A 24,968-nucleotide genomic window follows, 5' to 3' on the forward strand; every position below is an offset into this window, starting at 1 on the left:
ATAATCGCAACAAGCTAATTATGCCAAGACACATTAGCACTCACACCTAGTTGGGCTGCATCTGAAGTTGCATACTGTCTTATAACTTTGAATAAGTAATTATTTCACAAGCATTAAAAAAGTGCATTCTATGTAGTATGAATGTGTGTAGCATGTTCTTTTCCCATAAACAAGTCAAGTACATAGTTTCAGTGTATAGTATTGTAGGAAAGTTTAAAAGCAGCATACATTCAATGTCAAATTATACATTTTACTCTATGGAGCCCCCTACAGGCCTTAAGCTAGAAGTAGAACCCTCTCTTGTCATGTAAATCAGTGTCGGCGAAGGATAACAGGACAGCAGCCGGATTAACTCTCTTTGTGCTGGGGTACAAAAGCTGGCAGCAGATGGCCGAGTGTGATCGCTGTGCTGGACTCTTATCAAAAAGTTTCTGTCTGAGTATGCATTCACACTCGTCCCTCACAGATGGCATGGTAGAGGACCCCACTGTCTGGTGTCAAGGTGTTAAAGACATTTTTGCATTTTCTATTCATTTTAATCAAAGATGTTAAAGAGTTAATTCATGCAAAAATTTACATTTAATATCTTTATATGATGAACTGTTTTAATTTAATCACATTTAAACATTGCCCAGTGCACAAACATGGATTTCATGAAATATTATATTTATTTTAGCCCTACAGAAGTACACCAGCCCTTTGTTCTTATGAAAACCTTGATCATTTATCTCCTGAATATGTTGCCAACCTCATTATATTGTAAGCAAAATGGTTTATTCAAAAACAAAAAATGTCCCAATTGTGTTTTCAATTATTTTCTTATTGAATTTCATCCCACAGGCTTATACACACATTGTAAAAATGCCAGAAGCGTTTATTTAAAGATGTGATTTACAACTTCTTCTATTAAACTTTATTTGTATGTTGTCACTGTGGCATATTTGAATTATGTCTTTGTTGATCTTGTATGCACTTACTGTATGTTCTGCATAAAAAAGAGAGATTTGTTTTGTTGCATTAAGCATGTTTGAGCTTCTGTTTACCATATTTGATAAGTAAATGACTATCATTTAAGCATTTTAAGTTGTCTCTCTTGTTAAAAGCTGAAACTTCTAAAATCAAAGTTAGTTCCCAAATGCTATAATGGGTTTAGAAACTGAAAATGTATTTTCTCATAAGTGACTCTTTCTCAGAATTTACTTCACTTTTCTGAAAAATAACTTCTATGCAACTGGCGTCAAATAGATTTTTAGTGGATGTATGAAGTCAGATCCCCTCAAGTTCACATTGACTAATAACCACCGGTATAATCATATTCACAATGAGCATATTCCACCACGTTTGACAGCCAGAAAGTGGTTAAATGGACATACTGAGCAGTTCAATTTCTCAAATACACCCTAACAGACAAAATCTTGAAATGAAATATTAAATTGCCATTTTTATTTCCTTTGGCACACATTCAGCATGAATTACTCCAAACATTTATACAATTAAATCAGACATTTATACAAAAATGTACAATACCCAAAACACTCATTTCCAGTTGTAAAATGCTCAAATATGCACATCTAAAAGGGACCGTCATGTTAAAAACAGGTCAACAAGACGCCATTTCTAAAAACATCGAATACAAACAAGTTTAAGGATAGAAGAGAGAACTGAGCTCAGATTTGTGTGTATAGTGAGTGGGAAATGGAGTGATTGGTAACAAATACAAGACATGTACATGCAGGAGTGTTTTTGTCCTGTGTGCAATCCACAATTTGGAGAAAATCATGTATAGACTGCATTTAAAAAAAAAATCTAACTAGACAATACACAGTGCCGTTATAAATCCATGAGCGATTCATTTTCCTTTTAAACTCACAGTTTGATGAGTGAAGTTTACAGAACATCTACAAACACATTTTTCTCCTCCACTTTTCTTTATCAAAACACTGGATATGAACAGATGTGACATTATTTATTCATTTGTTACAATTATTCTGAACTACAAAGGCAGGGTTAGGGTCAGTAACTACATGTTTCAGAAATGAGTTATGACCAAGTTAGGCTCTTCTGTGCTAAGATTCAGAGAAAACTGATATCTAATTCTCCATGATGCAGTTACTGCGTTCTGCCACTGCAGGCTGCTGGTATCAGTTTGAAGTGTTTCAGCGAAGCTTCATTTGTGTCCTCTCTGTTTGTGTTCCTGTGGTCGTCTAAACACAGCACACATCTGTTTCAGTTTGTCGATGTCTGTAATTGTCCTCTGCTCTTCACAGGCTGGTCTCGGTGTACACAGGGACGGCAAGGAGCGACTGAGGCTGAGTCTGAACCAGAGCTTCCTGGGCTTGTGGCTCCACGGCTCTCTTGTGTTTCTCTTCGATCTCATGCAGCAGGAGCACATTAGCATCTCGCCACTGTCTGTATTTACAAGCGCTCAGAGACGGTTCACTCAAGACCTGCTCGATGGCCTGCAGATCGGCCTCCTTCGCCTGAAATAAGACAGACACAGAATCATATGATGGTTTCTTCTAAAAGCTGTTCTAGTGAAGCTGCTATGATTTTATTTGACCAATACCGCCAACTACTGTCTGCAGACTTCAAATACTCTTGGTTCAATCAACAGAGTTTGTCAATGAGTCTATGATTTTAAAATGTTTTTAATTAAAGTATGCTCAACAATTTATTTTTTCAATTTATTTATTTTTTATTTATTTCATTATTAATAAGGGTGTTTTTGAGCACATAAATTCAGCCTTGGTGAGCATAAGATGTTTCCAAAGTTTTTATACATGCATACATAGACACTTTATGTTTCTGTATGAGGGGTACAATGCTGTTTCGTGCAGTTACACTGTTAAAGAGTTAATCTCACTTCCGGGTTCGTACAAGTTTCAGAGTTTTTTTTTTTGATCATGGCTCTTGCTGAAGTAAATGACGGTGGAACTCCTTATATGGGCATTTCTCCCGGAAGAACGCGCCCGCATCGACCAGAGCAAGAGAAAGAGCGCACGCCCATCTACGCGCTTCATTCGGCAGCACTGCACGGGACTCGCTCGGAAGATTGTCTCTAAAGAACTGTGTTTTTGGTTGTGAGGGAAAGATAACCTTGTTCAGCTTCCCAAAAGAACCCAGCGTTACGTGAACAGTGGATGCAGTTTGTTTTTCGGGGCAGCAATGGAGTTTCTCAAGTGTGTTTGTTGACGAACGTTTTATAAACGAGGCCCAGTTGGACGCTGGATTTGCACATCGTTTAATACTGAAAGAAGTCCCAGCTATAAAAGATCCCGGTCATGATTCAGAACTGCAGACGGTAAGTGAAACGGCATCAAATGTCTCCGTTTTGTTGGCGATCGGCGCTCAAGTGCTCATCACTCTTATTATGTGATGGCGTGCCTCCAGGAGCTCGGCTTTTTTCGGAGAGAAACGTAAAAGCTCTTTCTTTTATAAATATGATAAAACTAAAGACTTTTTGGAGATATGAAGGATGCGGTACTACTCTAGGTACTCAAGGTTAACATGAGATTGGGTGAAACTTTGTGTGTTATGTCCCCTTTAACATAAAAACTGTTAACATTTAACTTAAATATTCATCACTAAAGCTATATTTAAGTAATTATTTAGAAATGTGAAGTATTTAACAAATACATCTGGGATAAGTGTTGTAATTGCTAATTAAAATAAATTATTAAAACTTTTTTTAAATCAAGTTAAAATGAACTTGACAAAGATTAAATAAAGTAAAATATAAATATCAGATTCATAACCTTAAATATTATTTTATTAGGATTTAGTCATTTAGCAGACTATATAAATGATCAATTATGCCTTGGCAAGTAACAAAAAATAAAATGTTTAAACTAAAGCACTAAAATGACTACAACTAAAAATAAAAGCTTAAAAAAACCCAACAAACTATAAAACTGAAAATACTGTTTCGGTATTGACACTTTTCGATACTTTTGAACCTAGCTCAAAGATGCTAATCAGCACGTGCTTATCTAGCACAGTTCTGAACAGTAGTATACATATATGAAAAAAACTAAATGTTATGGAATAACCTCCAGAAAAAAAGTGTGCTTAATTGCAGATGCGATAATGAACGTTATATCGCGTAGCTTGTCAGTGAACTACGGCTCTGTGTATTTACTGCCGCTCCATCTGAAAACAGGTGATGGAGATTTAATACTAATCACGGAACCGGCTTAAGGAGAAATCTATGATACCCAAGCCTGCATTTGAACCAAAATACAGGACAAGTAGTAATAGTGAAATATTTTTCCTTTTTAAAATAACTGCTTTATATTTTAAAATGCAATTTATTCCTGTGATCAAAGCTGTATTTTCAGCATCATTACTCCAGTCTTCAGTGTTACATGATCCTTCAGAAATCATTCTAATATGCTCGTTTGCTGCTCAGGAAACATTTATTATTATTATTATTATTATCAATATTTAAAACAGTTGAGTACTTTTTTTTCAGAATTCTTTGATGAATAGAAAGATCCAAAGATCAGCATTTATCTGAAACAGGGGCGGCGTTTCCGTATGGCAGAGTATAGCAGTATCCATACCCTAGCCCAGTCAGGTGTGCCATGGAAAATGACCCGAACTCTCTATTATATTTCCTTATTATTAATATTAATATTATTGCTCAGTGGTCCAAAGTCCTCTTTTCAGATGAAAGTAAATTTTGCATTTCATTTGGAAATCAAGTCTGGAGGAAGAGTGGAGAGGCACAGAATCCATGTTGCTTGAAGTCCAGTGTGAAGTTTCCACAGTCAGTGATGATTTGGGTTGCCATGTCATCTGCTGGTGTTGGTCCACTGTGTTTTCTGAAGTCCACAGTCAACGCAGCCATCTACCAGGAAACTTTAGAGCACTTCATGCTTCCTTCTGCTGACAAGCTTTATGGAGATGCTGATTTAATTTTCCTGCAGGACTTGGCACCTGCCCAGACTGCCATAGGTACCAAAAGCTGGTTCAATGACCATGGTGTTACTGTGCTTGATTGGCCAGCAAACTCACCTGGCCTGAACCCCATAGAGAATCTATGACACCAGAGACCATTTGGTGTGAGAGACACCAGACCCAACAATGCAGATGACCTGAAGGCCGCTATCAAAGCCACCTGGGCTTCCATTACACCTGAGCAGTGCCACAGGCTGATTGCCTCCATGCCACGCCACATTGAGGCAGTAATTCATGCAAAAGGAGGCCCAACCAAGTATTGAGTGCATAGAAATGAACATACTTTTCAGAAGCCTGACATTTCTGTTTAAAATATCCTTTTTTATAGATTTTATGTAATATTCTAATTTTCCGAGACACTGAATTTGGGGTTTTCATTATCTGTAAGCCATAATCATCAAAATTTAAAGAAATAAAGGCTTGAAATATTTCACTCTATGTAATGAATCTATATAATATATGGGTTTCACTTTCTGAAATGAGTGACAAAAAAATATTGACCTTTTTCATGATATTCAAATTTTTTGAGATGTACCTATATAGTGCTTCATCGTTTATATCATGAAATTTTGGGCAAGTGTATTAAACGACAAGAAAAACTAAGCGCCCATATAGCTACAACAAAAGTTTTAATGTTGATGAAAGCGTATATTGCGATGCATTTAGTAGTAGTACTGATAGACAAAACACAGATCTTCGTCATTTGCTGCTCAAAAAACTCCATTTGAGCTTGATTTTTCAGAAAATGTTAAGTGCAAGTGTCTAATAAAGCCACATACCAACTCTGACAATGCAGTGTTTAACTTTTTTTTTACACTATGGTTTTTTTACACTATGGTTTTTTACACTATGGTTTTTTTACACTATGGTTTTTTACACTATGGTTTTTTTACACTATGGTTTTTTACACTATGGTTTTGTGAAACGCTGCCACTGATCTGAAATAAAAAGCTTTAGTAACATTAATCATCAGAGATGGATTCATTAATATTTTATTTTGATTTAAGAAATTATTATACTCATCATTACAGAAATTACTACATTAAATTATTATATTAACCACAGGCCTTGGCTACCAGACTGTATTGTCATTAATAAATGTTAGCCTACATAAAGAAAACATCATTATCCATTCCACAAGTCTATTAACTGATCGTCTATTATTATTAGCCTATTATTAGTGGTTGTATTTTTATATTTGTATATTCAGTTTCTTCATTTTGATCTCTTTACTTAACGTTCTGAATAGTTTTGTAAATAATAGCCTACTGTAAATGCTCGCATCACTATAAAGCTTTGATTATACTGACTGCAATTTATACTGGAATGCAATTTAAATTGAACATATTTCATTTTATTTCAGCTAATAAATAGACCATATTTATAAATACTATAGTGTTTCGTTGAGGCATGAATCATTCACGTGGTTTCATTTGTAAGTGTTGCTCATTTATCATCACACACGGGCATAAATACAACCATAAACTCAAAACTTTATTGGCATAATTGTCAGGCGTTTACAGTATTAAATAATAATAGTAGCAAATAATAGCATAGGCTATTGAAGCATAGGCTATTTTTTGAGCAGCAAATCAGAATATTAGAATGATTTCTGAAGGATCATGTGACTGGAGTAATGATGCTAAAATTTCAGCTTTGAAATCAAAGGAATAAATTACATTTTACAATATTTTCAAATGGAAAATATTGAAAATATCAAAATTGTACTGTTTTTGCTGTACTTTGGATCAAATAAATGCAGGTTTGGTGAGCAGTAGAGACTTCTTTTAAAAACTTTGGTTTAATAAAAGGTACACTACACAAACCAGTTTCTACGACATTCAAAAATTTCAGCAGTTTATATGGAACAATATTCACAAAACAGCCCTGACATTTGACAACTAAAACTGATTTATTTTTCCTTCATTACTTTTACAAAATTTTATTTATTTAGAATTTTAAGGTATTTTTGAATAAATAAATACATCTGGATTAGTGTTACTGTTAACAAAAACAAGAAATAATGTCGTTTTCTGAAGTTAATAAAAATACCTTTAATTAAAATAAAGTTTAAATAAAATGTGACCCTGGACCACAAAACCAGTCATAAGGGTCAATTTTTAAAAATTGAGATGTATACATAATCTGAAAGCTGAATAAATAATCTTTCCATTGACGTATGGTTTGTTAGGATCGGACAATATTTGGGCCGAGATACATCTATTTGAAAATCTGGAATCTGAGGGAGCAAACAAATCTAAATATTGAGAAAATCTCCTTTAAATTTGTTCAAATGAAGTTCTTAGCAATGCATATTACTAATCAAAAATGAAGTTTTATATATTTACAGTAAGAAATTTACAAAATATCTTCAGGGAACATGATCTTTACTTAATGTCCTATTGATTTTCAGCATAAAAGACAAATCAATAATTTTGACCCATACAATGTATTTTTGGCTATTGCTACAAATATACCCCAGCGACTTCAGACCGGTTTTGTGGTCCAGGGTCACAAATATAAAAAATATAAAAATAAAATATAAATTAAAATAAATAATAAATTAAAATCTAGAATATTAGCCATTAACATCTTCCCTGTAGATTAATTACTATTTCGAGTGACCCTTTCAGGAGTCAAACCTATGAATGGACACACCAAGGTCAAACTCACCTTTAAAGTGCTGTTTAAAGTTCGAATCAGGTGCAGTTTCTCATTAACGCTCTCATTTTTGCAGCGTCTGATGAAGGAAGACCTGAAGTCACGTTTGGTGGTCGGCTGCAGGGCTCCTGTGGGGGACAGACTCGCTTGTTTGAGGTGAAGATACAGTATCTCCATCTCATCAGACGGGGGGCCTGCTCAAACAACAACACAAGAGTATTTGCTTACGAACCAGTTTACATGATTACCACAATTAACTGAGAAATCCATTTCCATGAATTTTCCAGAAGTTTGCAATAACTGGGTAAGAATTTAAAAAATAATAATTTTATATAGACAACAAGCAATATATAGTATAATTCAGAAGTTTAAATCTCCTCATTTGCATTAAGAATATTCTTTCTGCTATTCTTTCAGACTCGGTTCTGTAGGGCCACTGTCTTGCAGAATATTCTTTCTAATAGCTAAACTCTGCAAGACAGTGGCCCTACAGAACCGAGTCTGGTGACCCCCATTAAAAGTGAATGGACTTTCATTGGAGGAACAGAAATCTCACAGGTTTCATTAAAAATATCTTAATTTTTATTTCCAAGATGAATGAAAGACTTATGGGTGCAGAATGAAATGAGCATGAGTACTATGATGACTGTTTGCATTTAGGGTGAACTATCCCTTTAAAAAGTTTTTATTTCAGACTCCTGCGATGCAGTGCTCTGGTAAGGATAAAAGATCTCATTCCAGGGCTCACTTACAGTCATTCCCTTTGAATTCCTGTATTTTGTGGACGGGGTCATCCTCTGAGCTGATCTCCTGCCACGACTCCCTGTCTGCACTCTGAGTCTCTGTGAGCTTACAAACCGGAGAAACCAGCGGGACCGAGTCCTGACATGGAGAAGAAGAGGAGTGGGGAGGCGGGAGACAGCCCTGAAACATTCACACACAAATACATTTAAAAATATAACATCAATATATCAAAATCGCAAATTCAGTTAAAAAAACTACTTGTGAAAATGACAAAAATAAAAAATTATATATTGATACCTATTAACAACAGGTTTAGTGTTTTCTTATACATTGATTTTTATGTGAATGGCACCGGTTTCTCATAAGTGTTTTTTCTCTTAAATTTGTTCAGATGCTGGTTTACACTACTGTTTGGGGGACAGTAAGATTTTTTTTATCCAAATATTGCAATTAATATCCCATTTTAAGATATTTTAATATTTCCATTTGATATCATATTTATTCCTGTGATGGTAAAGCTGAATTCACATGATACTTCAGGGTCACATGATCCTTCAGAAATCATTCTAATATGCTGGTTTGATGCGCAAGAAACCTTTCTTTTTATCATCACTGCTGCACGCAGTTGTGCTGCTTGATATTTTTGTGGAAACCGTGATGCATTTTTAGCTTTTAGTGGTTGTCCATGTACAAATGAGTGCGACACATACAGGTACATCTCAAAAAATTAGAATATCGTGAAAAAGTTCATTTTTTCTTGTAACTAATTTCAAAAAGTGAAACTTTCATATATTTTAGATTCATTACATGTAAAGTCAAACATTTCAAAAGTTTTTTTGTTTTAATTTTGATGATTAGAGCTTACAGCTCATGAAAGTCAAAAATCCAGCATCTCAAAATATTAGTATATATTTATATTTGAGCTTCAATAAATTACCATCCCTACAGTATAAATTCTGGGTATCTCTTGTTCTTTGAAACCACAATAATGGAGAAGACTGCTGACTTGGCAATGATCCAGAAGACAATCATTGATGCCCTCCACAAAGAGGGTAAGTTACAGAGGGTCATTACTGAAAGGTGTGGTTGTTCACAGAGTGCTGTATCAAAGCATATTAAATGCAAAGTTGACTGGAAGGAAGAAATTGAGTAGGAAAAGGTGCACAAGCAACAGGGATGACCACAAGCTTGAGAATATTGTCAAGCAAAGCTGATTCAAACACTTGGGAGAGCTTCACAAGGAGTGGACTGAAGCTGGAGTCAGTGCATCAAGAGTCACCACGCTCAGACGTCTTCAGGAAAAGGGCTACCAAGCCACTTCTGAACCAGAGACAACGTCAGAAGCATCTTACCTGGGCTGTGGAGAAAAATAACTGGACTGTCGCTCAGTGGTCCAAAGTCCTCTTTTCATATGAAAGTAATTTTTGCATTTCATTTGGAAATCAAGGTCTGGAGTCTTGAGGAAGACTAGAGAGGCACAGAATCCATGTTGCTTGAGGTCCAGAGTGTAGTTTCCACAGTCAGTGATGATTTGGGCTGCCATGTCATCTGCTGGTGTTGGTCCACTGTGTTTTCTTAAGTTCACGGTCAACACAGCCATCTACCTGGAAATTTTAGAGCACTTCATGCTTCCTTCTGTTGACAAGCTTTATGGAGATGCTGATTTCATTTTCCAGCAGGACTTGGCACCTGCCCAGACTGCCATAGGTACCAAAAGCTGGTTCAATGACCATGGTGTTACTGTGCTTGATTGGCCAGCAAACTCGCCTGACCTGAACCCCATAGAGAATCTATGACACCAGAGACCATTTGGTGTGAGAGACACCAGACCCAACAATGCAGATGACCTGAAGGCCGCTATCAAAGCCACCTGGGCTTCCATACCACCTGAGCAGTGCCACAGGCTGATTGCCTCCATGCCACGCTGCATTGATGCAGTAATTCATGCAAAAGGAGGCCCAACCAAGTATTGAGTGCATAGAAATGAACACACTTTTCAGAAGCCTGACATTTCTGTTTAAAATATCCTTTTTTATTGATCTTATGTATAATTTTCCGAGACACTGAATTTTGGGTTTTCATTATTTGTAAGCCATAATCATAAAAATTTCAAGAAATAAAGGCTTTAAATATTTCACTCTGTGTAATGAATCTATATTGATAAAAAGATTGACCTTTTTCCTGATATTCTCGTTTTTTTAGATGTACCTGTATCTGGCCACTGCATTTTTTGTTGTAGTCGTTTTTTTTTTTCAAACCAAGCAGTCAAACTATTGTGTGACCCATTTCACCAGGAATGAATAGCACATATAAACCACAATAAACAGAAGAGTTAAATGCTGGCTTGAAATACTTACGGTAATAGTAAGTAAGTAAGTAAGTAAAGTTTATTTATATAGCACATTTATCTCAGCAGAGCTGACCAAAGTGCTGAACAAAGTCAAAGATAAACATAAAATAAAACAGATGATTCAGTAAAACAATACAACATAGATAAATCAAATTAAAATGCCTGGGAATAAAGATATGTTTTCAACTTCATTTTAAAAGTTGTAATAGAAGGTGCAAGGCGAATGTCCAGTGGCAGTTGATTCCAAAGATGAGGGGCAGCAATCGAAAGAGCTCTATCACCCTTTGTTTTTGAACGTGAACGTGGGACAACTAAAAGAGCCCTGTCAGAAGATCTTAGAGATCTGGAGGATGAATGTAGAGTAAGATGATCTGTGAGATAAGATGGGGCTTGACCATTAAGTGCTTTAAAAACAAACAATAACATTTTAAACTGAATTCTAAAATGAACAGGAAGCCAGTGAAGAGAGGCTAAAATTGGTGTAACGTGATCAGTTTTCTTAGTCCTAGTCAACAGCCTTGCAGCAGCATTCTGTACCATCTGTAAATGTGCGATGGATGACTGAGGAAGACCCAAATATAATGAATTACAATAATCGAGACGGGAGGTAATAAAAGCATGAATGACTTTCTCCAGGTCATTAAAAGACAGAAATGATTTCAATCTTGAAATAATCCTTAACTGATAAAAACTGTTCTTGACAACTGTATTAATTTGCTTAGTTAGAGTCCAGAATGACACCAAGGTTCCTGACCTGGGAAGAGACTGAGGAGAAATGCTTGCCAAGCTCCTGTATTAAACCACTTCTTAACTTAGGGGGGCCAAAGATGATTACTTCTGTTTTGTCTTCATTAAGTCGAAGAAAATTATTAGACAACCATTTCTTAATGTCCCCAAGACAGGCCAATAAAGGTTCAATAGTATCGCCAGCTTTCAGTGGTAATGGGTCTGTTTAAATTAGCATACAGAGTGTGGTTACTCACATGCAGAGTTTGCTGATCCATGTACTCTGCACACATCTCAGCTGTGTCTGCTTCATCCTCATCATCACTCTCCTCACTGTAGCACCCTATAGTCACACAATCACAGTCTCAATACCAGAATAATAATAATACAGCTATTAAAGTGACAGGTGTGGCTTTGGCGAAATGCATCAAGTAGACTGAAATAGACACTTGGTATTAACTGGGTTTCTGTAAGCATGTGTGGTGTGAATCTTTACCTCCATCGGTTGAGTCTGTGGGCTCAGGTTCATTTGAAGCCTGGGTGAGTTTAGCCAGCCATCTAGGTTAAAAAGAACATTAATTACAGTTAATCTACTCATCAGATCTGTGGAATGATTGTAATGGATCATTATGTGTGTACTCTGCCCACAGTTTAATAGCAGCACACCCACAGCTTTCTCTCAATGTTTTTTCCACTCATAGGTTTATTTCAGTATGTTTCAATAAACATCTACAGGAATGGTTTACAAAAAAAAAAAGAGATATTTCTGTCTGTTGTTTCAAAACCATTTGATTCCATGGAACAAAAAGGAGATATTTTGAAGAATCGCGAGGCTGCTCTTTTTTGTTAGAAGGCTCCCATACATTTGTTTTATACATATATTGAACTTTTTTATGTATTTTAATTTTTATATATTTTAAAAGTTAGATTTTTTTTTTTTTTTTTTGTGTGTGTGTGAACTACTCTATTAATTAAGATATTCATATACAATAGTTGAAATAGAGCATAGAACTTTTTGGACACTTTCTTCCAGCAAAGCTTAGTTAAGGAATCCAAACTGTATTTTTAGGACTTGAGGTCTGCAAAACCCTGTATTTTCATCAAACATGCTCAACTGCATGGTGTGCTGCAGACAGCTTCGGTCACAACGAGGTGTCAAGCAGCCCGCCACACTGCAATACAAACATGTCACATTGGGCCAAAAACCAGACCCACAAGCTTCACATGTATGCGTAAGTGCTACATGACTAAAAAAGGTAGTTTTTTTTCATAAGTGTAGCATCAGCAACCCCATTTACAAACACAAGAAATTGTGTCTTTTCACACTCACTTGTTCATGTCTTTCATGTTCTCGGCTGCAAAGTAGAGTGTCAGAATGTGAAGGTGGCTTGCTTTCATTGCACTAGAAAATAAGAATAAAGTGAATGCAAATGAAAACATACACAACCCCAGCAGATCTCAGAGACAGTATCTTTGTGGATGTGTGGTTACGTGACATAGTGGAAGCATTACACAAAACACCGAAAACATGTTCGACACCAAGGTTTATCTCCCGTCTTATCTACATCCAATCTTAGTTATCAAAGTAAACTGTATGTCTTTTATGAAGGAAGTCTGTGAAAAATGCAGTAGCTCAGACCACACTTAGAGCAGGCAGTTTCCTGTGTTCTGAGCTCGCTTTAAGAGGGGTATAGATGACACACTTCCAGTGTGAAAAAAAAAAAATCTGATTTACAGCCTGACAACTCACACTAGATCTTCAAAATGCATCAGTCAAAAATAGAGTTGTTTTTGGCGGCCTGTTTTAATTTTAGTTTTAGTCTAGTCTTTGTGTGAAGCAGTCATTTTAGTTTTTATTAATTTTAGTCACGTTCATACTCTTTTTAGTCTAGTAAAGTTTCAGTCAACTAAAACTCTGAGCATTTTAGTCTTATTTCAGTCAGAATTATCCATGACTATTTTCGTCTAGTTTTAGTCGACGAAACCTGATGACATTTAGTCTAGTTTTAGTCAATGAAAATTGTATTTTAGTCTCTTTATAGTAATGCAATTGTATTTAACCCAGTCAATATAGTATAAGTACCTAGTAGCAGGGGCGCCGTAAGGGGTGGGGGGTGGGGGTTAGGACGATTCTAAGGGCCCGACGATGGGGGGGGGGGCCCCCCGAGGGGGAAACGCAATATCCAATATTGCATTATACATTTAATTATAGTTATCGTCACATGACTAGCATTTACGTTGCGTCTTGTCTCGTTATCGTCATGTGATAAAGGTTCATTGACGACAATATTTAGTCATAATTTTCATTCACGAAAGCAACACTAGTCAAAAAACAAATTCATAGCCATTTTACATTCTCTTCAGAAAATATATGGGTACTGCATATTGCATAAGTATATTTTCATCTGTTGTGGTTTGTTGCCTAGTGTGTTAAAGGTGCTGTATGTAATTTTTTGACTATACTAAAGCATTACAATACAATAGTTCGCAGATATTTAGGAAACATGCTAAGTTCACATGATACTTGTTTCTCTGAAAAACAATGCGACAGCCAGGTATTCTACTTTTGAAATGTGTGTTCCGTGTCGGAATGTCTGTTTTTGTTTTGGTCTGTGTGATTCAGCCCACTGCTAGTTTAGCCAATAGTATTTCGACACCAGTTGGTGGAAAACACTGCCATGGAAGCCAATAAATGAACAGAGTCATAGATCACAGATCCTACCAGAGGCATATTAAAACGATGATAAATTAACTTGTTAACTTAGATTGTAAGACTCGTCGCCTTCCAATGTCAATCTGGCAACCAACATAAGCATTGAATTTAAGGAGGAGGGAGTGGGAGAAACAACTCTCTCCAATATTTTGCATTTGGTCTGCAGTACCCATTTCAAGTGCTTGCTGTTAATATTACACTGCACCTTTAAATGTATTCCGACTATGGTGTTGTTGGTGTTGCTGTGCAAGTTAAAAAAAAATGTAAAATTTTATTCCACTCTGGAATGGCATTCCTTGCTATGCGGTGGCTAGGATGTTCTGAATAGTTTCCAGGGCTTTTCTATGCTGTTACTAGTGTAGTTTGGCTGGTTGCCATTCAGTTCATAAGGTTCTTTAAGTGTTTTAATGCATTTGTATGGCTGCTGGTGTTCTGGGTCTCTATGTATCTAAGGCAATTCTAGGTGGTTTCTGAGGAATGGTTTTGAGAGACCAATGTGAGTGTGATCTGAGTGGTTGGCAAGATGTTGCTAGGATGTCCTGGGGTGTTGCAATGACGGTCTGTGTGGATCCCAAGGAGTTTTTATGAATTTGTGTGGGTGTTGCATATGATTGCTGTATGTTACCAAGCATGAGCTACAGTTATATCCATGCTTGCTTTAACATCCAGCATGCAGTAATTTCAGAAAATAGATATAATAAGGCCACATGGTGCCACATATGTGTGAGGTTGTTTTTTTTTTTTTTTTAACCACAAGCAGCCAAAAATCTCTCTTAATAAGGAAGACGAACTCACAACTTCTTCTTGCATTCGGTAGCCTGTTCTATGGTGAAGTCTCTCAGGTTGATGTAGCCTTCGGCTTTCTCTGCCTGAAAAGAAACAGAGAGAACTAGTCTCTGGAAAAAGACTACTCATTTAAGTTTGAGTTTAGTTTTGAACAAACCCTGGTGGATTGGTTTTTAGCGATGTTCATTGCCATGATACACAACTAAAAATACACAAATAGCCAGGGCTGTGATATCCAAAAGCATAAGTCTTAATACATTGTAGAAACCACTGGCACCAATGGTCTCTACAATCAACTTAAAGGGATAGTTCACCCAAAAAGTGAAAGTTTTGTCATTTTTTCACTCTCAAGTTGTTCCAAACCTGTATGAGTTGCTTTCTTCTGCTGAACAAGATATTTTGAAGAATGCTGGTAACCAAACATCTGGTCCCCATTGCATTCCATTGTAATTCTTCCATGCTATGGAAATCAATGGGGACCATCAATTGTTTGGTTACCCACATTCTTCAAAATATCTTCTTGTTCAGCAGAAGAAAGCAACTCATACAGGTTTGGAACAACCTGAGGGTAAGAAAATGACAGAATTTCATTTTTGGGTGAACTATCCCTTTAAAGGGGTCATCGGATGCCCATTTTTCACAAGTTGATATTTTTCTTTAGGGTCTTAATGAAAACTCTACAACATACTTTGGTTAAAATTTCTCAATGTTAGTGTAAAAAAACACCCTTTTTAACCAGCCAAAATCAGTTTTGTTTTCAGCAAGCTGTTTTTTAGTCCATGTCACTTTATATGCTAATGAGCTCTGCTTGCCCCGCCCCTCTCTTCCATGGGGTGACGAGCAGACTGTAAACTTCAGCCGCAAAATTTGCTAACTAGCATGTATTAGGAAAGGCAATTTGCAAAGATTCATAAAAAAAACTTTTCTGTAGATGAAGCTGGATCACGAATGATTCACGCAGGCATAGACCATTTAGGCAGATCGGAGATCGGCGCATTCCCTTCAAAACGAAAGTAACATTAATCCTCTGCGTCTTCAGCGGCTCAGATGTCGGGAGTAAATGACGACTGCTATATTATTCATTATTACATCCAACAACAAAACACCTCAATCGCTTAATCGGAGACATCTTGTCTTCCCCTGCACCAGAGTCGACACAATGATGGATGGATGACAGCCCACTCAGGGTGGGTCGAAGGTAAGACGGTCTTGTCAATCAACTATCGTGGGAGCGGTCTATACAGAACTACGTCATTCTGACAGGACTCTCAGAACAGCCTGATTTGAGAAAGGGGATTTTAAAATAGGGATTTAAAAAAAAAAACACTGAGTGGATTTTTAGCATTATAGGATGGATGTGTACACACACATTTATGTTCAAACAACAACTAAAGTGAATTTTGCATTCGATGACCCCTTTAAGATAGCTATGCTTTCATGAAATTTAGCTGTGATTTGAAGCTGGTTTTTTTTTATGGATATGATATCGCAAACTGAAAATGGACCAATTAGCTGTGAGCAAAGTGATGCTTCTCTGACACAATAAAGTCACTCCTTTGTCTCTCTTGCTCCAAATTAAACAGTACAAGAATTTTCGAGAGAAAAATTGTTTCGATTTTGAGCATTAATTATTAATCCTGATTAATCGCATCCAACATAAAAGTTTGTTTACATAATGTGTACTGTGTATATTTATTATGTATACATAAATACACGCACATATAGTATATATTTTGAAAATATTGATAATTTCTATACATTTATAGATTTATATTCTTATTTTTTATATTATACAGTGGGGCAAATAAGTATTAAATAAGAAGCATTTCAAGGTCCTGGTGTGTCCTAGCCAGTCTCCAGACCTGAACCCGATAGAAAATCTATGGAGGGAGCTGAAACTCTGTGTTGCCCAGCGACAGCCCCAAAACCTGAAAGATCTGGAGAAGACCTGTATAGAGGAGTGGGCCAAAATCCCTGCTGCAGTGTGTGCAAACCTGGTCAAGAACTACAGGAAACGTCTGAACTCTGTAATTGTAAACAGGTTTCTGTACCAAATATTAAGTTCTATTTTTCTATTGTATCAAATACTTATTTCATTAAGATTATTAAAAAATCATACAATGTGATTTTCTGGATTTTTTATTCTGTCTCTCACAGTTGAGGTGCACCTACCATGAAAATGACAGATCTCTCCATTCTTTGTAAGTGGGAAAACTTTAAAAATCGGCAGTGTATCAAATACTTATTTGCCCCACTGTATATAAATATATTTAATATATACATAACATTTTTCTTAAATATATACATGCATGTGTTTCTGTTTATATATACATAATAAATATACACGGTATACAAACATATATTAAACAAAAACGTTTATTTTGGATGCGATTAATAGTGATTAATCGTTTGATTAAATAAATTATATATTACCATATTGATATTATATTCTTAAAGCATGCTTAATGAACATACATAAGAATTTATAATTTGACAATTAAAAATATATTTTTTTAATTATTAGCTAATAATTATTTAATAATATTAATTAGCTTTTAACTTAAAATAATATAAATATATATATAAATAAATGTTTTAAACTATATAAAAAGTTTTAAAATGACTTAGCTCTTTAAAAAGTATATAAATTATTAGCTTGCACTGACAGCCAGATATTTTTTCTCGAAATTTTGTGGGAGCAGCAATGGTTCTTATCGCCTTGTGAGTGCGTTTAAACTTTTCATATTTTTTCATAATCTCCTAATTTTGATTAGAAAAGTGGATTGCGAATCAAACTGCTCATGAGATTGGCTGTTCACTGTATACTCTGTATCAAACCCACAGTAGTGAGAGCTGTGACTTCGCTATCAAAATGCAGAGTTTGTTCATCTTGTTTTGTGCAACAATACTCATTTCCAATATGAGATAACAAATGAACTCTCAAGACATAAACACACATTCACATTTTCCATAGCGAGGCCACATATTTATCAGTGGAAAGCCACATAAATTACCATGTCCGATGTGTACCAGTAGAGCGAACATTTCTTGAGCACAAACCAAAACTTCTTCCACCTCCAGCCCAAGAGCCCTTTGCTCTCCTTCCTTTTGTACAACCACCCCTGACAGTCGCCCTGGCCCAGGTCTTTCGCCGAGACCCTCCTGCGGCTCATCACACCATCTCCTATCACAAACAAACACATGCAAATGATGCCACATCAGTCCTCAGCAGTGCCGTTCTCACCGGGTTCTTAGCTTAACAATACCGGTACTTTGAAGCATCAATAGCAAAGATAATAGCATGATGCAATAGATTACAATAACAAATCCAAATTTAGTTCTTTGTACATTGTGTACTAGATCATTTTACTCTTTCAGTAAGTTTAAAACATCTATAACTTGTCTTACCAATAATAGTCTATGTTAGAAACGCTTTTTTCGGCTTACCTTGAGACTTCTCAGCGGCAAAGTCTTGAAGAGGGTACTGAAAGTACAAGGAAACAGAAAAGCTGTAAATTACGCAATGAACTCAGCCATCCGCGCCCACAGCTCAGAGAGACAGCGTTAATAACACAGCTGCCTCTAAAGAGAGTCTTCAGTTCCCCGAAACTGCCACACACATGCCAGTAAGAGAGTTCAAGCATGTACACGCTTCTACTGATATCCTCCCTCTCACTGTTTCAAAGCACTCACATATAACGCTATATAGCCACGTACAGTAAATAGGGACTCCCCACAGACTGACGATTGCTTTGAAGCTACAGTAATTGGATAGTTAATATGACGTGTAAAGCAGAGTGGCATGCTATTCATCATATTCCAAAACACTTGTTTCCATCTCATTCTTGGTTAGATATTATATATTTAAATTTCATGAGTTCATTTTCACTGAGAGGCTACATGAAATATTCAGACTTTAAAATTTTCAGGTCAAGTCATAGGATTTTGAGTGAATCGCAGAAAGGGGATTCAAAAGTAGCCATGCTTAAAAACACACTTTCCCACAAACATGTGTATAAATGTCATTATAAATGTCATTTTTCATATACATTAATCTCTCGAAAGGTGGAGTTTCTGTTTCAAAAACCGGCATTATAGATCTTATTGTGAATGATTCATCCACAATAAGATCTTCATCCACAATTTATCTCAATTTTTTATTCAAAATGTAATACCTGGATCTTCCAGTGAAAATGACAGATGCGTGCAATCATTAAGTACCCATTTTTGCAAGCTTGTGTTCATCTGCCTCCATTTTTTAAAAATCTAATCAAATTCAGTCAACAAATCCACTGAACAACCGAATGATGGAACAAAGTTTGGTTTTATAAATGATCTGTTAATTTGAAAAGTATGTCATAATATGAAAGAAACAACATTATTTCATGACGGTCTGTAACATTTTACCTTCAAATTACTGTTTTTTAACTGCTTACACACAAAATCTTTACTTGTCACACAGTTTCTGAAACCTGACACTCAGAAACACACACCAAATCTGCAAAACCATACACTAATTCTCGGCCTTTGACTCAGTTTTCAATTTCATAAAACTCTTTTTGTGAAACACAACACACAATTCTCTATGTAACACAAAAATCGAACAGAAATTAATATTATGGCAAAGGTGTTTGCAAATGTTTGAGATGTAAATGTTTTTTTTTTAATCCGTTTTTTATGAAAAAAGTGAAGTGAAAGTGGCATGTGGCTAAGTATAGTAACCCATACTCAGAATTAGGGCTCTGCATTTATCCCATCCAAAGTGCACACAGTAGTGAACACACACCCGGAGCAGTGGGCAGCCAATGCTGCGGCGCCCGGGGAGCAGTTGGGGGTTCGGTGCCTTGCTCAAGGGTCTCACCTCAGTCGTGGTATTGAGGGTGGAGAGAGAGTTGGTTATTCACTTCCCCCACCTACAATCCCTGCCGGACCTGAGACTCAAACCCACAACCTTCCGGTTACGAGTCCGAATCTCTATCCACTAGGCCACGACTTCCCCTTCCCTTTATGATTATTGATTGTGTCTCTTTCTTGAGCATCTATATTGTAATTATTGTACAGCACTTTGGTTGGCTGGCGGCCGTTGGTAAATGTGCTTTAGAAATAAACAGAACTTGAACTTGAGATGTGTTTGTGGTATTTTGAACGCAGTGCTTCATTTTGCAAGAGATGAGAGGCATTTTGCTTTTTGTGTGTGCAATTCTTGGATTTGTGTGTAAAGTTTTGAGAAAAAAAGAGGCAAAGTTTTGAAAATGTGTGCAAACAGCTGAAAACAACTTTAGCGGCTTATTGAATTTTTATGTTTTTACATCTAAATTTGTATAATTCACTCTGAAAATGACATCTCCTAAAAAACTTAACATTGGAAGAAAAGATCTGTCATGATCAGTTTCATCAGCTTCTGACCTTCGATTTTCTAAAGTTGTGATTCCACTTAGGGTCAGTTTTAAAATCTTGCTGATTTATACTGATCTTTTTCTGTTCTCAAAATTGTATCACTTTAATTCTGATAGTGTACTTCTAAACAGAAGTCGAGATAACCCAACCCCTAAATAAAGTATATAATATAAATAAAAATGCTTTCTGGACGTTTCAAGAAGGTTGTCAAATTGAAACAGAATTTGTATAGACAGGCAATAACACTCATAGAGATGTTAAGAGTATTATAAAACATCTTCAGCAGCGCTTGGGAACTGCTGACAGCTCAATGTCTAGTTAATAGGAAGTGGATTATGATTACGATGCAAAACGTAGAATAAAAAAGTGATATCGGCTCTGAAAACACTGAATGTAGAGAAAACATCTGTGAAACTTACAGCAACGATTCCATTCAAATATAATGTTACTGAAGTCAGTAAAAGATCATCGGCTGACCAACTATTTCAAATGTATTTTATTATCATATACAGCTACTTTTAATCTTAGAATTGCGATTTTTTTTTTTACTCGACTGAATCGGTTTTAACTGTTTGACAGAAATACTGTGTTTATATGGTTAGAAAACAATTATGTCCTCAAAAGAAAGAATAAATAAATGACATACTTGCACAAAATTCACCCCTGCTGCCTTCAGATAGGAGAACAATAGCGTCCTCTACCAACCGAACAAAGAAAAGCAAGTCAGTCTTTATATAATTCTAATGAATGATAATAAAGACATAGAAATATCTTAAAAACTTTCGCTTTGGGATACATTTATAATCTCCTTTAATAATTAAAATATTCGAATGATATGATACGTAGAAAATAAAGTAAATAGAAATGCAATTAGCATAATACAGGTAGCCTACTAAAAATGGGCGGGGCTTTGTAGCCTGGCTGTTGCCTCTAATTGGCCAGGAATGATAGGCTTTAAAAAAAAAATTTTTAAATTAATTGAAACGTTTGTGATGACTAATAAATAACTAAATAATGAATTAAGCAAAAATGTGGAAGGTTTTATTTTTATGTAAAATTCGTTGGATTAATATATTTAAATGTAACATTTTTATGTTTTACGTATAAAACTTGTGAATTAGATGTAAACATTTGCCTTTTTTTGATATGCCAGTCTGTCCAATAAATCCGATTTTTCAGATTTCAGATGAGCCGCGAGCGCCCTCTGGAGGAAGGCCTTTAAATACCAATGCATTTGCCCAGCACAATAATCCATGCTATGAGAGGATTTTCCATTTATCTTTCTTTATTAATAGTGTTTGACAACATAAACGAGTATCAAATAGTATCCTATCTTACTCAAAACTAAAGACTTGCTCTAGTGTTACAGTAGATGGTTTTAAGACCACCCACTTGTTTATATCTGGTGGCAATGATTCAAGCACGAGTAACACTCACAACAGAAGACCACTTATATGATCTAATACAGTCAGTAATTTGCACACTGAAATGTGAGCTATGATGATTTCAGACTGATTTGAAAACTTATATTTCACACTATGATATGGCAAAACGTACTCCCTCGGCTCGGTGTCATTGAGAATTGAATTTCTTTTCCTGAATTTGAATTGAGGTAGTAAATGCAATGAAGAATTGTAATTTGAATATGAATGTAAGGAAGCAAAATTAAAATGGAATAAATAGAATATATTATAATTAATAATACAAAATATTAAACAAAAATATTAATAATACAAAATATTAAACAAAAAGTCTTTAAAAGTGTTTCAAAGAAGTAATTCATGCTCATCATTTATTTGATCAAAAATAAAAACAGTAATTTTGTGAAATATTGCAATTTAAAAAATTTTGTTATTTTAATGTATTCAAAAATCTAATTTAATCCTGAATTGTCAGCAGCCGTTGCTCCAGTCTTCAGCATCACATGATCCTTTAAAAGTCATTCCAGTATATTAATTTAGTGCTCAAAATTAACTATTATTAGCACAGCTGAAAATGGTTCCTTAATATTTTTGTGGAAACATCATTTTTTTTTAGCTATTATTATTATTTGATGAATAAAAAGTTAAAAGAACAACATTTAGCTGAATTAGAAATATCACTTTTGATCAATTAAATGCATCCTTACTGAATACAAGTATTAATTTCTTAAAACAAATCTGACTGACCTCAATTTAAAAAAAAAGATTGTTAATTTGAAGTGAGTTTTTTTTCTAATCAGAATAAAGTATATTATAGTTATTAACCATAATTAGTAGTGCTGTCAAACAATTAATCGTGATGAATCGCATGCAAAATAAAAGATTTTGTATACATGTGTGTGCAGTGTGTATATTTATTATATAAATACAAACACATGCATGTATATATTTAAGAAAAATATGTTATTTTATATTTTAAATATATTTATGTATAATATAAAATTTAAGAATATAAATGTATATACATGTAAATATTTTACTTACTTTACTTTACTTTTGTCATTTAGCAGACGCTTTTGTCCAAAGCGACTTACAAATAAGAAAAAGTAACTAAAACTAAAAAGTTACAACTCTATAAATACTATCTACCCACATATTTAAGAAAATAAAGAAATTAAATAAAATTAACACATGCATATAACAACAACATTTCAATAATAAACATATCAATGAAAAAAAAATATTAATATATTATAATATAATATAATTATTCCATATAATATTTTCTAAATATATATACTGTATGTGTGTGTGTGTGTGTTTATACATAATAAATATACATAGCACACACACATATATTATGTAAACAAAAACTTTCATTTTGGATGCAATTAACCACGATTAATCATTTGACAGCACTAATAATTAGTCAAATTTCCTTGGACCTTTGGAATTTCATTAGATTGCATTTCAGTAAATTCAACTTCCTGTCATTCCAATTGAAATCCGTTTCTACTTCCTGCGGGGAGTGACCAAATGGTTTCAAATTTACACTCAAAGTCCATTTTAAATTCTGATATTTTCCCAAACCTGAAGCATACATTTTGAATTTCACAAAAACGTCCTTGCCTTATAGACACATCAGTGTGCACATTTATTTCAAAAGAAATGCACTTTTTCTCTTGCATGTACAGTATCTTCAGAGATAACATATCTTTAACTTACCTAAAGCATATGTTTAAAAAAGCCATTTATTAAGTGGGAAATATGCTGGACCTGTATCTATAATATATGCACGGAATTAAATAACTTATTGATAACACAGTTCCAAGTGAAAATGCTTTAAAAGACAGAATGAGTTTTCAGTAGTGTCCTTAATGCTGATAAACCTTAAATAAAGTAACAGGCGTTTTTTACTGAGGATGTCTTTAATACTGGCTCAACTGAATTTCAACAGGTCCTGTGGAGCGTTCTGGATCTGAAGTGATAATACTGCAGACAAGCAGCAAGGCGTTCAGTGTGTGAGCAGCTTGAGTCGGGCGATCCAGCTGCTCAACAGTGAGGGTTCTGAGGGGGGTCTCTTGGAAGATTTGGCTGCAGGTTTCCGAGCCACAGCCTCCTGGTAGGGTATGGTGGCGCTGTTGTGTAGGTCTGCGTTGATAAAGCACTGGCTGCCGCGGATGTGGTCGACCCCTCGGATGAGTTGGCGTTCTCCTGTGGGGCGGTAGGGCAGCGGGTAACAGGGCGACTCTTCTGAGATGGTGGGGATCTGTTCGTTACTCAGATACCTGTGCAAGATCTCATCACCTGAGGACAGACGGGACACATCATGTAAGGATGGAAAAAGCTTTTATGAGAGCTGTTTACCATAATTGAAAACCATTGATGGCATTCTTAAACCGTTCAGGGACTCTGAGGGCAAAGACAAAAACGGTCAATCTAATTGGCTGACTTCCAAGAAACCTTTTTTATAATGTAACAGCTGCATATTCTGCTTTGTTTTCATAGCTCGATGTTACTATTGCCATTTTTTAACCTTGTGGGAAAAGAAAATATCTTCAAACTTTTCATACTGCACTAGTTCATTTAATTTGTCCACTATGCCCAACAGTGCACATTACAAGAAAATGCAGTTTTTTTTTATTATTATTTTATCATAGGCATAATTTTTTTTTCCCCCCATTACAGTGTAATGTCCAGAACATCTAAAAAGATACCACATGTACGGACACCATAGACACTTTTTCCTAATTTGACAAGATTAAAGTTTTTGAAAAAGACACATTTAGAAGGATTTTTGCTTGTTTTCTTCTTCTTTAATCTCAAGCACACTCTACTCTCACACTGTGTTCTTCCTCCATAAACAAACTTTGTTTTTGAAAAATATATTTTTTTTATAAAAAATTTTCAGTGCATTGGAAATGACACCACAAATGTGGGATAGTCACAATAAAAAAAAAAAAAAAAAAAGAGTTAATATTAATATTTTAATATTATAATGTAATGTAATGATGTGAATGTTTTCCTAAAATTTTAAACAATCATTTGAAAAATATATATAATTAAATCAAGCAGAAGAAAGCCCCAATTATGTCCATAAAACAATAAAAACGTATTCCTTTTGCTCATACTTTGGCACACATTTACACACCAGTCTGTAATTGCATATGGTGCTATTGATTACATATTTAAGGTTTGGTCATGTTTATGA

The 24,968-nt window shown here is 35.2% G+C and overlaps 2 protein-coding genes across 3 annotated transcripts in view; both read right to left on the reverse strand.

Annotated features, from left to right (window-relative positions):
* Positions 1-1,428: 1,428 nt before the first annotated feature.
* Positions 1,429-21,195, reverse strand: LOC306880217 (interactor protein for cytohesin exchange factors 1-like). The gene is made up of 10 exons (XM_079433590.1): positions 20,983-21,195; positions 18,387-18,423; positions 17,954-18,123; positions 14,949-15,022; positions 12,771-12,842; positions 11,937-11,998; positions 11,698-11,783; positions 8,373-8,544; positions 7,633-7,814; positions 1,429-2,480 (listed from the first exon to the last, which is right to left on the reverse strand). The coding sequence occupies exons 3-10, from the start codon at positions 18,110-18,112 to the stop codon at positions 2,262-2,264; spliced, it is 1,026 nt and encodes a 341-aa protein (XP_079289716.1). The 5' UTR covers positions 18,113-18,123; positions 18,387-18,423; positions 20,983-21,195; the 3' UTR covers positions 1,429-2,261.
* A 2,189-nt stretch (positions 21,196-23,384) lies between these two features.
* LOC306880216 (connector enhancer of kinase suppressor of ras 3-like) overlaps positions 23,385-24,968 on the reverse strand; it is a 51,574-nt gene continuing 49,990 nt past the window's right edge. For both annotated transcript variants that reach the window (XM_079433589.1, XM_079433588.1), the window contains one exon: positions 23,385-24,064. In XM_079433589.1, coding sequence (XP_079289715.1) covers positions 23,772-24,064 — 293 coding nt within the window. In that variant the 3' untranslated portion in view covers positions 23,385-23,771. The remainder of the gene's footprint in view (positions 24,065-24,968) is intronic.

Source organism: Barbus barbus, assembly GCF_936440315.1.
Source record: "Barbus barbus genome assembly, chromosome: 14".
Lineage (NCBI taxonomy): Eukaryota > Metazoa > Chordata > Actinopteri > Cypriniformes > Cyprinidae > Barbus > Barbus barbus.